Source organism: Sylvia atricapilla, chromosome 16, assembly GCF_009819655.1.
Source record: "Sylvia atricapilla isolate bSylAtr1 chromosome 16, bSylAtr1.pri, whole genome shotgun sequence".
Classification (NCBI taxonomy): domain Eukaryota; kingdom Metazoa; phylum Chordata; class Aves; order Passeriformes; family Sylviidae; genus Sylvia; species Sylvia atricapilla.
In genome coordinates, this window is record NC_089155.1 from 8,672,211 (window position 1) to 8,688,639 (window position 16,429).

General features: G+C 44.2%; 1 protein-coding gene across 3 annotated transcripts; it reads left to right on the top strand.

Moving 5' to 3' along the window:
- Positions 1-1,590: 1,590 nt before the first annotated feature.
- On the top strand, positions 1,591-14,462 carry PCMTD2 (protein-L-isoaspartate (D-aspartate) O-methyltransferase domain containing 2). Of its 3 annotated transcripts, XM_066330833.1 has the most exons (8): positions 1,591-1,740; positions 4,091-4,419; positions 5,678-5,780; positions 7,550-7,721; positions 8,558-8,681; positions 10,202-10,521; positions 12,556-12,672; positions 13,477-14,462. In XM_066330833.1, exons 2-8 carry the CDS (start codon positions 4,113-4,115, stop codon positions 13,510-13,512), a joined length of 1,179 nt encoding a protein of 392 aa, XP_066186930.1. In that variant the 5' UTR covers positions 1,591-1,740; positions 4,091-4,112; the 3' UTR covers positions 13,513-14,462. The 3 variants fall into 3 exon arrangements, with proteins under 3 accessions (XP_066186930.1, XP_066186929.1, XP_066186931.1); XM_066330832.1 differs by having other exon boundaries at positions 12,556-14,462; XM_066330834.1 differs by lacking the exon at positions 12,556-12,672.
- Positions 14,463-16,429: the final 1,967 nt, after the last annotated feature.

Here is a 16,429-nt window from a genome sequence, read left to right on the forward strand (position 1 = left end):
CTTAAAGCATAAATAAATCTCGAAAGCTGATTCACTTTCTCTTATTTGAGTCTCATTTACCAGGGCAATTCTTATTTTTTTTTTCTGCTGCAGGCTTGTTGTGTCTGCCAAGACAGCTTGCCTTTTTTTTTTTTTTTTTCTTTTTTTTTTTTTTTTTTTTTTTTTCCCCACAATTCATCTCCAGAGAACTTGAATTAAGAGGCCTCTTGTCTTGTTGCAGTTATTCCTTCTCATTTTGCAGCCATATGAAGTCCTAGATCCAAGGCCAGTCCAGACAATTTTATTTGATCTGCAGCATCAGCCAATGCTGGGTGGGTCACTTACACATGAAAACAAACACACACTTTTAGAGGATAATTTCTCTGTCTTAGGTGACAGGAGACACCTTTCCCCCAGGTCACTGAAGGAGCTCATACAAGTGTGTAGAATTTAAATTCGTAAATGTAAATTTAAAATTTAAATGTAAGATTTAAATTAACAGTGAGTTATGGGACAGGGATCCCTCACAAAATGAATAGCATGTCAAATATTGTGAAATTTCACAATATTCCATGTTTCCTTCAAGCCCCAGCCCCTGGAATCAGGTGAATCTGCATCTCACTTATTTATCCTTCAGTAAATTCACATCTGTCACTTACGGTTGCAGGTAGGAAAAAAAATAACCGGAGCATGTGACTAAATTTGGATGTTCATCAGCTCAAAATTAAGAATATCAACCAGTTCCCACCACATTTTTTTCCCCCTGAGTTCCCATGATTTTTTCCCAAGACTTATGACACCAGAGCATCTTGTGCCGGCCAGGCTTCACACAGGAGGTTCGGCTGCTGTGTCTGTGCCGGCAGCTCACCGCCACCTCCCCGTGCCTCGCTCTCCGCATCCCTCCGCATCCCGGGATGTCCTGATCCCGCCAGGAGCCGGGACACGGCGCTGCCACAGCGCCATCGCTTGCATCAGGACTGGGACAACTGGGACAACTGGGACAACTGGGCCATGAGCTGGAGGAACGGGTGTGGAGATGATGCCTCGTGCTGGGAACAAGAATTTTTGGGAAGGGCAGAGACTCCGGGAATGGGGGAAGGCATCCATGCTGCGGTGGGGCGATGTTCCCAGGAGCGCTGAGATGGGAAAAACGAGAGTCACAGCCTGTGTCTGGCCTTGGTACGCCATACTGAGAGTGCCTGGCAAGCCTTTGGTAGCGGGGTGGCTTCTGGGAGAAGCTGCTGGAAGTTTTCCCTGTATCTGACGGAGGCAATTCCAGCCGTCTCCATCCCCAGGACTCCCCTCTCCCGGTACAGCCCCGTCCCCCGCGCCGGCTCCGCGTGGTACGGGCCACCGTGCGCCCCCCGCCGGGCGGTAGTGGTGTGCTCCTTCTCCCCCCGCCCGCCGCGGTGGTTCGCTCCGCGCTTGCGCATTGCCGCGGCCGGCGCTCAGCTGGGCAGTGTTTACAGCCCGAGCGCGCCGGCCTCGCCTGAGCCGAGCCGAGCTGACCCGAGCGAACCCGAGCCGAACGGAGCCGAACGGAGCCGAACGGAGCCGAACGGAGCCGAACTGAGCCGAACGGAGCCGAGCCGAGCCGAACCGAACCGAACAGAACAGAACAGAACAGAGACGAGGCGAACCGAAACAGACCGAACCTCACGGAGCTGAGGCGAACCTAACGGAGCCGAAGCGAGCCGAACGCAGCCGAGCCGAGCCGAACGCAGCCGAGGCGAGCCGAACGGAGCCGAGCCATCCGCTGAGGTAGCGCTTTTATCTTAAATCACGGAGTAACCTCCCTTTTACTGCTCCCAGCGCCGTGTCGGGGCAGCGATTGCCCTGGAGACGTGCTGGGGCTGAGCAGCCGCGGTTTTGAGTCTTGTGCATTGTTCGGAGCCCTGCCCGAGCGGCGGGCCGTGATGGTGTGCCTGGGCAGGAGCCGCTCCAGGGACAGCGCCTTGTGCCAGCCGTCGGGCTGGGCGCTTGGTTCGTCTTCTGGTTTGTTTTTCTCCGAGGGGAAGATGGCAACGAGGGGATGTTTCAACACGTAAAGCCACCTTTGATGTTTCTGTGTTGGGCAGCGGTCCGAATTTCTGCGTGTGGACTTTGCCCCTGCTCAGATTTGGGGAGATCCGTGTTTTGCCTTAGAAGTGAGGAAAATGCTCCCGGGGTTTTGCTGCGGGGGGAGAGAGTTTTATTTTGAAAAGTTTAATAAAAATAAGACCTACTTGGTTCCCGTTTTCCACCAAGTTTAGCGAAAGCGTGGAATCACATGAAGAGAGCAGTCTGAATTGCCAGAGTTTTAAGTTCTGCCTACAAAACATGCATTTTACTGGGAGTAAGTTTATGTGCAGTGAAAGTGACGATTTCGGAAGTGACTGGCACCTGTCACAGCTCGGATATTCCCATTGTGAAAACGTCTCAGCCAGCTGTGTTTGTTGTTGTTTTCATGGTGTGGAGCATGGAAGAGCACTAGTTATCCATGGAGCTGAGCTAAAACCAGGTCAGACCAGTTGTCCCAGTGGGGCTTGCGTACATCAGCAGGAATTTGTTGGGGATCCAAAGTGGAGCACTGTTAAAGGCACAATTTCCTAGTCATGCTTTAAATCTAAAAATGTAGATTTGGGGTTTTTTTTAATAGCAAAAAAGTGAAAGAATGAAAGAAGCCTAAGAATAAAAAAATATATAAAAGAAAGTCAAGGGAATCAAAGCTCTTTGGTGAAGAGAGTATTTTAATGTGGAATGTTAAATAAAACACCAAAGATACAAGCAGCCCTGTGTTGCAAATGCAGTGAGGTTTTTTGTGTGTAAGAGGAGGGGGAAAAATAATTGGTAGATTAACCCACCTGAACCTTCAACCTGATGTGTTCCCACTGTGAAGTAATAAAACACAATCATTTTTTGTAGAGAAAATGAGGGAGTAACTGTAGAAAGTGGAGTGGTGGTGTTTTATTTCCAGTGTTATTAATGGTCTTGAACTGGATTGATGTGTTTGGGACATGAATGGATTAAGAACTGGCTCGAGTTCCCTGCCTAAGTATATCCTGTTTTGTGTGCCTCTACAGGTAATCAGAACGGTGTGTTATTTGAACAACTGTGAAATCTCCTTGGAGTCCTGTAGCTTTGCTTTGTTTCCTGAGAGGATGGAAGTGTATAATTTGCTCTGGCTGAATGTAACAAATAAACCCCAACAATTTCGCTGTAGGCAGATCTTCTGATCCCAGGAATGAACTCCAAAACTGCTGCTTCGTGGTTATTACTGTGAGCAGGGATAGGCATTGTAAATAAACACGTCTTAAAAATTGTGCTGTGCTTTCTGGATGGGATTTTTTTTCCCTTAAGATGCGAGAAGGGGAGAAGAAGCCAGGTTAATTTTGAGTGGATTTGTTTCCCCTATACGTTTTCCTTTAAAACCTGTAGGCTGCATTGGGAATTCTCTCTGGAGCTGCTGTCTGTGTCATTAAGTGCTTTACTAATGGTGGTGGCTCAGGCTCTGGGGATGAGCTGTGTGAAAGTGCATTTGCTAAAGTGCATTTGCCAAAGTAAGCAAGGTTGACGGGTCAGAGTTTTGTTGGGTATTTTGAACCTCTGTGCAATCAACATCCTGATGCACGTTCAAAGGAAATGCAGTTTGAGATTCTTCTGGATTTTCTGCCTGTGTCTTAGTCTCTTCAGTTGCCATTGGTGCTGTTAGAGGTGGAAAGTTTGCGTGTGACAGGAGCTCTGACAGACAGCCCAAACTTGCCCTGCTGTTCGGGCTTGCAGTGAAAAATGACCCCTAAGCGCAGGAGCTGGAATAATCCTTTATATAAAAGGGTTCAGCTGATGTGCTGGTAAAACGATGGGAGGGTTTGAAGACAGGCCTTGCACATTGAAATTGCCTATTGTGATTTTGTCCCCCACTGGTGTCAGGTACTGGATGCCAGATCTGCTGCAGTTTGTTTTCCATTGTTGGGATGGGGGACGGGAGTGCTGGGGTGAGGTTTTTTCTGGAGCTTGTGGCCCTTGGAGTAGGTAAAGACCTGTCTCAAAGTGCTCTGTCTACAGCTGCATAATTTAATGCTGGAGTGGATGTTCTGTACCTCACCTTGCTTTGTTGTTATTTCATTTTCAGTGTTTTCAGGAGGCTACTGAAGATGGGAGGCGCGGTGAGTGCGGGAGAAGATAACGACGAGTTAATTGATAACCTGAAGGAGGCTCAGTACATCAGGACAGAGCTGGTGGAACAGGCATTCCGAGCCATTGATCGGGCAGATTACTACCTGGAGGAGTTCAAAGACAATGCCTACAAGGACTTGGCATGGAAGCATGGGAATATTCACCTCTCAGCACCGTGCATTTACTCAGAGGTGATGGAAGCTTTGGACCTGCAACCAGGGCTGTCCTTTCTGAACCTTGGCAGTGGCACTGGTTATCTCAGTTCCATGGTTGGACTCATCCTGGGTAAATATCTCTTCAGTTTGTGTTAGAGCTTTGAAAACAGGTTTTGAAATCAGGGATGAGGCATTCCTGCACTAATGGAGCTAAAGAAGTAGCTGGGAAAGTAAAGAATGCATTAATCCAGCTCGGCAATTTATCAGGATTCTCACAACCTTCTCACTGGAAGTGGATGGGATCCAGATTTCCATCGCAGATCAGAACAGGCAGCAATGTAGTTGTAGAGGTGGCTATAGTGGATTCCTGCAGGTCTGGACACAAACCTGGGTTTGTTTCCCCTTAAGCAAGACCTGGGGTCAGGATCAGGAGTACAGAGTTGAAACTGGGACTGAGCAAGTCCACAAAAAGCTGTGATTATACCTACTCCATGCCTGGTTTGTGTTCACAGTCCTGTCTGAACTTCTCAGTTTGAGATCCACTTTTGACTCTTAACTCCCCAACACACAGATGGGAATATTCTCTGGAAAACACTTTAGTGCAGCAAAACTGATTTTGTGACCACATCTACAGTGGCACAAAGCAAATCATCCAAGTGTAATTGGACAATATAAATTCCCCCTGCTGTGTTTCAGTCAGAGTTGTGCTGCCAGGATAGATAGCAGGTGGCTATAGGGTACTTATTTAAATTTTGGGGAAGTGTCCAGAATTTTGACTGCTGGGATATTTATTCTCATGGTAAAATCTCATTTCCCATTTTTGATTTTCTCCTAGTTTTGTTGACATTGCTTACAATACCAATATGTAACTCCAGGGCTTTTTATATTCTTTTTGCAAAAGTTTCTCTGTCAGTTCTTTATAAAAAGCATGAGTGCTGAACATCTTTTGTATTTTCCAGTTAGTTTCTGCTGTTAATTGGGGTACAGTGTATGATAACTGTTCCTGGTTAATTGCAGAGATTTTTAGCATATCAGCAAGGGGATATAAAAATAACATGAATGTGCTAAAACATGCAGGCCATTGGGATTTTTTTCCAGGTGGTCACTTTCACAGCAATGGCATCAGTGTTTCCCTCCTATAGAGAAGTTTCCTCCATAGTTAAGAGCAAATGATCCAGAATCAATTGTGCACAAGAGGCTCATTTGCTACCAGAAATTGCAGGTACAGGGTTGCAAATCCCATTGTAGCAGTGAGAGAGCTGACCCTACACAAACACCGGCTCTGCCGCTCGTGGAACAATCTGCTGGAGGAAGGAACCCAAAGTGTATTAATGCTGCTGGATTTCCTGTTGTTGCTGGTGCCATTCCCTGGTGTTCTGCACTTGCAGGTCCTTTTGGGGTTAACCACGGTGTGGAGCTTCACTCAGACGTGATCGAGTACGCGAAGCAGAAATTGGACTTTTTCATTAAAACAAGCGACAGCTTTGACAAGTAAGAGTGCAAAATGCCTGTTGGGATTAATTTTGTGCTTTTGGCTTTACTCAGGGCAGTTCTTGCTCCCATGTGGCCCCTCTGGATTCAGGGTAATCTGAGGATTCAGGCTCCTTAGGCTTGCTGAGCTGCAGTGTGTGACCTTCGAAGCCTGTGTGTGTGGTGGGGAAGTTTCAGAAATGTTTGCAGTGTTTTTAATAGCAGTGCTGATGTTGCAGGGCTTAGAGGGAGCTGAGGAAGTTTTATTTTTAAATGCACTTGCAGTAACAGCTTAAAACTTGCAAGTAACAATGCTTGGTTGTGCTTGTGATCTGAGAGCCTGCGTGGTGATGAAATTATGAGCTGGTTTTTGTGGTGGCCTAATATGTTTTATCTGAGAAGAAGGAAAAATGGCATTTTAAAATATGAAGGTAGTTTTATGATGATTAAGTTGGTACTAAAACTGCCTGGGATTTGATTTATGTTCTTCCTTAGACCCTCCATTCTGCTACTGTCACAAGTAATAACTTCCCAGCTAGATAACCATTGCTAATGGTAACCTCAGCAATAAAAGTTGTGGCTGTCACATTTTTGGATCTGTTTCACAGTTTGTTCAAACGGGGAAGCAAAGCATCTGTGAATACCTGATATCCTCCTCTCCTGGGAGGAAGAAAATTAAAATCATGACATGCAGGATTTTAGGCTGCTCAGCCTTTTGCTGTTCCTGCTGCCCTGGGAAGCTGCTGAGGAGGGGGTTGTATTTTCTGCATATTGGCAGAAGACTGAAAGTTTCTGGCATGGATGGTGCTCAACAGGGTTTTTTTCAGTCACATTGCTATTGTTTGAGGAGATGTTTTAAGGAAGACTTTCTTCTGCCTCTAGACAAATAATAGCTGTGGAGCAACAAGCAAGCTGAATTAAGAAAAACATGCCTGGAAAATTTGCTTTGCTGAGTGATGTCTGCTGGGTTGTGCTCCTGGAACAGCGTGTGCAGGAACTGTTCTCTGGCTGCTCTGAATGTCCAGCACTCTTTGCAAACCCAGAAAGCTCCAGGAAGCATTTAGGAATAAAATAGGTGCTATGTTGAGCTGCCACTCAAGATACCAGTAAAAGAATGGATGTGTTGAATAACTTCTACCAAAATCAGCCTTTAGACAGAGGACTTAAAACTTAGGGAGTTTTGGAGCTTCTAAGAAAACCAGAGGCATCAGAGAATCACTCATTTTTCTTTTAAACCGAGTCAGAAATACTGTAGGCAAAAAGTCTTTTTTATGAAGGGTGAAATCACACTTCTTTTGAAGCTGATGGCAAAACTTCAATTGGTTTCAGCACAGCTTACTTCTGTAGCATCAGGTGGTAATTCCCCGCATCTGAGAACCAGTTAAAAGCTTTTGAAAATGCAAAAATAAACCCAGGTGCAGTCCTTAAAAGACTTTGACATTTGGAAGCTTAGGTCTAATATTTGTATTTGCATGTTACATCTGAATCAGCATCAGGTGACTAAAAATAGCTTGTTCTGAAGAGTTACCTGCAGCTCAAGTATGAAATTATGCATCCTTATCCTTTGGAGATTTTAATCCATGAATTCTGACCTCATTGTGCTGTGGTTTTGAGACTTCTAGCTGTGGTTATAATAATATTTAGAATAGATGGGCTTTGGAGGAGTAATCCTGTAAAACTGTGGGGTTTTTTCAAGTGTTTCTCACAGTTCAGTTTTTCCAGGATTGTGAAAACAATTAATTTGATAAATTGTCATATTCTTGTCTAACACAAGTCTTTTTCACTTTCAGGTTTGAATTTTGTGAGCCATCCTTTGTCATAGGAAATTGTTTAGAGATTTCTCCAGACTGCACTCAGTATGACCGTGTTTACTGTGGAGCTGGAGTCCAGAAGGAGCACGAGGACTACATGAAGAACCTGTTGAAAGTTGGGGGAATTCTTGTCATGCCTCTAGAAGAGAAGGTGGAGTGCCCTTTTACTTATATTTCAGTTATTCTTAATTCTGATCCTGGTTAAGTCAGTTGCTGTTCCTTTATCTTGCTCTTGTAGCAGGCTGAACAAAGGATTAAGTGCACCGGTTTTCATATGACTGAAAACTGAACTCTGCACATTCCTAATATTTAAGAAATTTGTGGTTCTGCAGCCTTCCATATATTGTAATCTGTTGTTAATTGCAGTTTTATTTCCACACTGCAGAAAATGTGAGCAAAGCTTTGTTTAATTATATAATTTAGTGTTGTGCTTAATGGCAAAACACTACTTTTTGTACCCTGACTGGCTCTTGAAAGAGCGTGCAGGATGTCTCTATTCACAAGTGTCAGTGGATTATTTTTAGTAAAAAGTGGGTCAAATGCCTGACCTTTTACCTCTGTCAGGGAACGTGAGAGGAGCAGGGTGCAGGGTTTCTTCCCAGTAAGAGGCTGTGCAGTTGGCTGGGGTAGGAGATTTGATCTGCAGACCTTTTCAGGGGCGAGTGTTCATGGTGACTCAGGAGTTTTCCCAGAGGTCAGACACAGCTGCTCTGGTCCAGCCTGGAGGAAGATCTGTGCAAGCAGAGTGACCCAATTACCAGTGCTCATGCTCTGTTCCAATAGATGAAATTACTTAGGGCTAATCCTACAAGGAGTTCCCAATTGTTTTTTCCAAAAAGCCAGCGTTGTTTCTCCTTATGACCATTTACTGTTGCAGCTTCCAGTACTTCAATTTGTCCAGGTAGAAAAGTCATTTGTTCACTTTTGTGTTCAAAAATCTCACTGTAAGTTCCCACAATGGATAATAATCTGTTTGTTTTGCTTCAGTTGACTAAGATAACTCGGACTGGTCCTTCTGCCTGGGAGACAAAGAAGATTCTTGCTGTTTCTTTTGCTCCTTTGATTCAGCCAAACCATGCAGATTCGGGAAAATCGAGGCTCGTTCACTTGCGTGAGTACAGACATTCCTGAGCACGGGGGAGTTCCTTCTGCTGCTTGGCTGTCATCTATAACATCCCTGGCAGTCCTTTCAAGGAAAATGACTCCAAGTCCTTCCTTTATTGAACAGTTTGCTGTCTTGTGGAAGCGTTGGAGTTGAATGAAACAGATTCTAAATCACAGACTCACAGAATGGCCTGGGTTGGAAGGGACCCTAAAGATCATCTAATTCCAATACCCCTGCTGTGGGCAGGGACACCTTCCACTGGGCCATCATTCTAAACAATTTCTTGTGAAGTTGTATCTGAACTTTGCAGGGTGTTTTATCCTTGTTTTTGCACATTCTGTTTCAGTCCTGAGTGATTGATTCCTGTCACGGTTCTCAGGCACTGTGCCATAAGGAGAGGAAAATACACAAGCAGTACCTGTGAACAAATGTTTCTACCCAAGGACTCTCCTCCCCAGCAATCCAGAATTATCCTGAACCTGGAATGCTTGAGGGGATGCAAGTTATGCAGTTCTTGCTTAGGTGTTTGAAATGCAAGTCGTATCAGTGGCCCCAATCTTTAGATTAAGACTTCAGTGTCAAGAGGCCTCTTAAGAACACATGAAGACAGAGGTACTTTCATAAAGAGATTAGTCAGGCTTTGGTCTTAACCTGGAAAGGTGTCTGCATGACAGAGAGGAGCTCAGAAAACAGTCCACAGCATGCTAGAAAGTCTAATAAGTGCATGTTTCAGCATGTTCTCGTTTTGTGGTGAGACCTGCACATAAATTACATGTAGTTATTTTCTGCTTCTTTTATTCAGGTCCCAGGAAAGCTCACTTGTTGGCAGAGGACAGGGACTTTTTGTGTCAGTTTTAATTCGTTTTAGTTAGTGGATCTGTGTGCATCTATACATTTTTAAAAAGTTTTTACTGCATTTCTAGGCTGGCAACAAATAAGTGCAGAAGACAGAATAGTCTTCCAGGCCACTATTGTGGGAGGCATTTTAATGCAGTAACTTACTGTAGTGTTTCTATAATTGCTTCTACAAAATGGTTTCCAGCCTGTCTTCACCCACTAAGTCAGAAGCAGTTTTTGAAGAGCAGAAATAGTACTTGCGTTTTAGAAGTGCAGAACTTGGCAAAGCTGAAGAAACTGTACAATAGAAAAATCATTTTATGGAAGAATTAAACAGACTTCAGGTCTAGTTATCTAGCACAGGAAAACACCTTATTCTAAGCCATTAAACAGTCATAGCTCCCATCACTAGGTCTGTATTCATACAGTCTTTAAGATGTGCATCGTAGAATAATGGAAAACTTGAAATCGAGGCAGGAGATTTTTTAATGAGAGAAACGCGCAATTAAATTTTGTTTGGAAAGTCGCAACACAGTTTATCCGAGCTGACAGGAGCTGAATGGAGCTGTTTGTGCCATCCCAGCAGGGAATTCAAATGGCCTGATTTAGTCTGAGCAAACAGAACTTTTCCCGGGAGCCCTTCTGGGGGCGTTTCTCCGTCCCTGCTGACGGCTCTGGTTTGTTTGCAGCCCCCGTGGCCGTCCGCAGCCTGCAGGACCTGGCGCGCATCGCCATCCGAGGCACCATCAAGAAGATCATCCACCAGGAGGCCTTGAGCAAGGCTGGCAACGGGCTCAAGAGCCCGCCCAGGTTCAAGCGGAGGCGGGTGCGGCGCCGGCGCATGGAAACCATCGTGTTCCTGGACAAGGAGGTGTTCGCCAGCCGCATCTCCAGCCCCTCGGACGACAACAACAACAGCGAGGACATGGAGGACGACAGGCCCGAGGAGGAGGACACCAAACCCTCGGAACTAAAGCCAGACCCCCCCGTGAACTTTTTGAGAGAAAAGGTCTTGAGTCTGCCTTTACCCGATCCCTTGAAGTATTACTTGCTTTATTACAGGGAGAAGTAGTTTTTCCTTCTGCTAGGAGGTGGGAAGTAGGCAGAGAATAAAGTATTCCTTAGGGCTTGACAAACATGTCCCACTTGCTTGCCTGCCAACGTGACACCCGAGGCAGTAGGCTGGCTGGGGAATGTGGCTGCTGTAAACTTTGACATTATAGCTTTTTTGAGTTCCTTCTTTCTTCTCAGTTGTGTGCTATAGTTTTATCCTACAGCAGGGATTCCTTAGGAAGCAAGTTGGTGAAGTGCTCAGCTGCTTATGGAAAGGAGGATTTAATTCCCTCGAAACTAACTGCAGGAGATACCCCTAAAAATCTCATGGCTGCTCTACCTGATATCAGTTGGGAAAAACTCCTAAGCGGTTCCCCAGAGACCTTTCCTGTCTGTGCTCTCTCCCACTAAACCTGCCATGTATTTGCCATGGTGTGTGTTTAATGGAGGATGGAGATTATTAGTTAAAACCTGACCTGGCAAATCATGTTTCTTCCAGAATCTGAAAAGCACAACTTTTACAGAAAGGAAAGAATTTTTGGCATTACCCTTGTGGCATCCAGGTTTTGATGAGAAGGAAAGCATCAGCTCCCCTTTGATTGGTCTGTTTTGCTTGTAAATTATATATAATTTTTCAGTAAAAAGTGTTTTACAGAATATTGGGTTTGTTAATGGGAAACACCTTCTAGAGAACGAGTTGTTGGGTTTTTGTGGTTCTTTTTAAATCAGTGGAGGCAAGGTAGGAATTGCAAAGGTGTTAGGATGCAAGGGTAGTCAGGGATGGGACTGTTACCTCTGGAAGCGTTTACAGAGTAATTCTGAGTGGGGAGGAGGGTAGAGAAGAGCTACAGAGCCGTGAGTTTGTGCAAGCTGAAAGCAGTATCCATGAATTTTGCTGTGGTATGAGATAACTCAGATCATCTGGGCTGAGCAGAGCGAGGTGCAGAGCACCAGCCTGAGCAGTAAATCGGCCAGACAGAGTTTTGTGGAGGGTCTGCAGAAGCTGAGAGAAGTCTGGAGAGCCAAACTGATGCAGTTCTCAGGTGTTCTTGTGTGTGCCCCTGCTGTGGTGAGGTGGCCAGAGTACAAATTGTTCACAAGTGTTCCACAGAGGAATGAAACTGCTCAGCTTGGTAGGTGAGTTTATTCCTGCAGCAACAAAGTAGAAATTTTAACAGGTTCATATGGAGGAACTTGTCACTCTGCAGTTCTGTGGATGTGAGCTGTAATTTTTATTCCCAAAACTCTGTCATGGTGATGGAAGGAGTTGCCATGGAATCGTAGGATCAGAGAACGGTTTGGGTTGGAAGGGACGTTAAAGACCATCTTGTTCGAGCCCCTGCCATGGGCTGGGTTGCTCCCAGCCCCATCCAGCCTGGCCTTGAGCAGTTCCAGGAATGGGGAGTTCACAGTGTCTGTGGATGATAAAATACTGTGTTTAGGAGAGGTTTACTTGGTTCAGCCTGTTTGGAAAATGTGCCTAAACTGGTAAAGGCTGGAAAGAAACCCTGGAGTTTATGTTGATGTGAAATAGTCCTGAAGCTGGGGGGCATGAAAAGCTCTCTCTCAGCAGGTAATGAAGCTGTGTTAAGGCATTGCCCCATCAGGAGCACTTAAATTGGTATCACTTTGGTATCTTTTGGGTTTTTTAATGTATGTTGTCTCCTCATTTTCTGAGGAGGGATGAGTGAAGACTGTATTGCCAAATGGTCATGAGTTGCACGACTTGCTTCATGAAAAATAGTTTCAAAGTTCTGTGTGGCTTTGAAAATAAATGAATAACTTCTATGTCTAAGCCTGAAGTGGAGAACTTTTCCTTGCTTAACAGGATTTTTGTGTCTCTTTGGGAATATTGTCTGATAATCCTGTATCATGTGGCTGCTGGCACGTAACACAGTCAGAGGCTGGGTTTTCCCTCTGTCTCCACTTCTGGTCTAAATGGTACCCCAAGTTATCTTGCTCCCTTGGATTTTGATTTCTTTATTTGCAGTGGGGCAGTTCTGTGACCACTGAGCTGATGATTTCCTGTAAAGGTGCACGTCCCCATCGTTGGATTCTGGCAACCCCCATGAATTTCTTCCTACAAATGCAATTCCTGAATGTGGTGGTAAATAGAGGGTTAATAGAATCTGTGTGTAATTATTCTCAGTGCTTCCCTGCAGGCTGTGGTCTCTTATTTACTGGAAAATTCTGCTTAATGGGTGTCATGCCAGGTATGTGCCTTTCTGGTTTGTGGCACAATTTCCACACCCCTCCATAGTCCAGGGTGCCTCCTGCTTTTGGCTACCAGGTCATCCTGCAGTTTAATCACAACACTTTTAAAGAAGTTCCTTTAAAAATTACATTAAACTTTGGGTTCCTGTTAGTAAGCCTTGCAGAGATTCTGTTAAAGCTGACCATTTGAGGGAGGATTATCTTTCATTTATCCCTTGCTTGGTTTTTATCCCCTTTCCAGTCCCAGTTGTAAAAGGTATTTTATCAGATTTTTCACCAGATTTGCCTTTTTTATTACATTTGCTAGTTTGTAGCTTTCTATAAGATGCATAAATACTGCTATTTTTTCCTGGATAAGGTTGAATAAATATATATATGTATATATATATACAGGAAATTTATGTTCTAGGTTGTCAAATTGTCCCCTTGTCCAAAAAAACCCCATAGTTCTAAACAGATTGAAATTTTATGTATAACTGTGAAATAGTATTGCTTATAGCCTGTACATAAAGGGGAATTGTCAATGCATTTTCCCTGTGCACAAGCACTTGCACTATAGTTTTGTAGGCATTTCTAACAGAGGGATTGAGGCAGAGCTGGGTTTGTATGGATCTGTGAGCTGTCCAGGAATTGTATCTGCTTTTGTTTCCTTTTGTGTTCTCAGTAGTTGTCACTTTTTGTATGTGACTCGTTCTAGGTTTTGATCCTGCAGCAAATTTGCAAAGAGAACTGAACTTCAAGCTGCTTTAGTCATGAGTGTGTAAGCTGAAAAATCTTCGTATATGAGCTGGAGATCAGTTGGCCTGAGGCATGCAGAAGTGTTATGCAATTTAAACTTTCTTAGTAAGTGTTTCTGTATCAATAGATGCAGTAAAGGCTTTTTAGCTTTCTTAACATGGCTTTGCAACATGTTGTGATTAGAATACTTTGTAGGTGAGTGCTTATTTCCATAATTGGAGGTCAAGACACAAAAGCAGCAGAAAAAAATGCTTAACAATATGGTGCAGGTGCATAGTTTTGGATGAACTCCTCAGAATGTGATCTCTCAAACCTGCCCAGATGATGAGTTCCAAACCTTGAAGAAATGCAGTTGTGCAGGATGAATTTTGGGATCAGCACACACAGGACTGATGTAGATTTAATTTGTCAGAGTGGTTAAAGAATGAACTTAGTTCCCTGGCTGTTTGACCTGTAAAGAACAGATATCAAAAGGTGATTTAATCCATTTCTGTACTTCAAGGAGTTGGCTAAACCAAACGTGTCAGGAGTTTGTTCTGTGCATTTTCTGAACTGCAGCTCTCCTCCTGTCCCCCTGGGCTCTGTCTGAGTGTTTAATTAATGCGGAGTTTTAAGAGCGGGTGTTCAAGGCTTTCATTTCTCCAGTATTGAGAACAATATTTTGGTTTCAGCTGTGGTAGGAATCTGATCATAATAGCAAATACAGCTGCTGCTAATTAAATGAGTCTGTTAACCTTTATTCCATAGGATAATTGCCTGTCTGTGTGTTTCTTCCTGTCATCTGTGTGTATGATAAATGTCCTTTTCCCAGCTATAACAGGAGATTAGTTCAACGTTAATGTTTTCCTTCACGTGATGTGTGCTGAAAGAAAATCTCTTTTCTGCTTTGGAAAGCTGTGGATGTGTCATACAAATGGTATTGAGGAAATTAAATTTGTCAGATGATGTTTATGATCACTTCATTGTAAGACATAGAACATCACCGTTCCCTGGGGTGCAGAGAGCGGGCAGGTCCCCTGAGGGAAATCTTTTTGCTGAAGAAAAAGGGATAGGAGAGTTAAAAATTAAAAAAAAAAAGGTGAAGGGAAAAAAAACCCACACCTGAGGGACCCTCCCCAATTTTCTTGCTTTCTACAGGTGTGAAAAGCCTGTGTAGCAGAGGCTGGATATGCTGGAGCATGGGACACAGGGGTTGACACCGTTCCTGGTTTTCAGGAGATAAGTTTGCTCAGACATGCACATTCTTTTTTAAAGAATTTGTCATGTTGATGGAAAGTAAGACAAATTCATATGAGATTAAGGGCCCTGTGATTGCTGGTGTTCCTTAAACCTCACTAACATCCCATTTATCATCAGGGGAGATGGGCAAGGCAGGAGAGCTGTGAAGATCAGCTTCTCATAAAATGTGTGGGTTGCAGAACTTGCCTTCTTACACTAAAATGGTTCCCTGTGCTCTGTTAAATCTGCTGACTTGACTCCAGGTCCCATTCCTACAAAGCAATGGGCAAATCCCCCTCAATCCATCCTGAAGCTACTCCCTCCCAGCACAGCCAGACTCCAAAATGCAACTCCACAGACAGGACTCGTCACACAGAAATGGGACAGGCCCGGCCCAGCTCTCCTCTTTGCAATACAAATAAAAAGGGATTTTTTTTGTTATTGTTGCAGAGGGTTGGTTTAGAGCTCAGAATTTATGCACCAAAGAGGCTGAAAGCAAAACACTCATTTGCAAAGTGACCAGATGTGCCAGGGGAGATGGTGGCTCCAAAATAACTGATGCATGGTTTGGAGAGAGGGGTTTTGTTCATTTTCCCAGCTTTGCAGAACAGCCCCATACCAGCTGTGCTGCCCTGTCCCAGCAGAATCCGGCGTGCTTTGGAAGGAGTTGGTGTGGGGAGCAGTGAGGCTGGAAGGACACAGCTTCAGCCAGGAAGATTTTCACGTGCCATGTGTTCCCTGATGGACATGGAGGACGTGCTTCTAATGCATTTAATGCCTCAGTGGAAATAAAACCTGTCCTATTCACCAGAGCCCTCTGATTTCAGCTGCCAGTTGTTGTATGAAAGCTGAAGATGATAATTTAGCTTTTTACGACCCGTTTTTGTGAGCAAGGTTGGCCTGAGTTGGGTTGGTGGCCGCTAGAGGACACTCTGCCCAAAAACATGAGTTCAGTGAACTTGCTCGGGTTTCCAAGTGGTGGCAGGGCAAACAAACAGCTGATTGCCTGAGGGCTGAGTGCAGAAAGCCTGCAGTGTAATTCTGTTTTATAGCTGGACAAAAGAATACACGTTTTACCTTCCATGGCATGAAATTTTAGGTCTCCTGAAAAAGAGAATCTGAACCGGGAAGGTTTAAATATCACTCTTGTCTTCTTTGCCACATTAATGATTTGTAGTGTACAGTACAAAGCAGATGTGCAGGTTGATGGGAAGCTTTCATTTGACCTGCCAGGTTATGTGGGATGATGCCATGGTGGAAATTCCTCAAGAACCTCTATATTCTATTAATTCAGCTGGAAACAAATCTTGCTTTCTGCATCTTAATTTTATCATCCAGTAGGGAGAAACAAATAGAGGACTGAGTTTCCTACAGTTCAAACTCAGTTGATTTCATGGTTTTTTTTTTCTCTCTTCACCTCTCAGTTGCCTCGAATTTCTCAAAAACCCTGACATTTTTCCAAATCACATCCTTGTTGAAAGAAATTATACTTGGTCAAAAGACCTTTGAAATGAACCAGCTTTTACTCTGCCTAAGAAACTTCACAGATTCCAGGGTGGGGTTTTGACTTTGTTTGTAGGTTATTTATCTCTGTTAGTGATCTCCCTTTTAAAATCCCTTAAATGTTCATCCCATGCCCACTCAATGGTTAGAGGCGTATTTTTGCTTGATGTTTTAGCATGTAATAAGATACA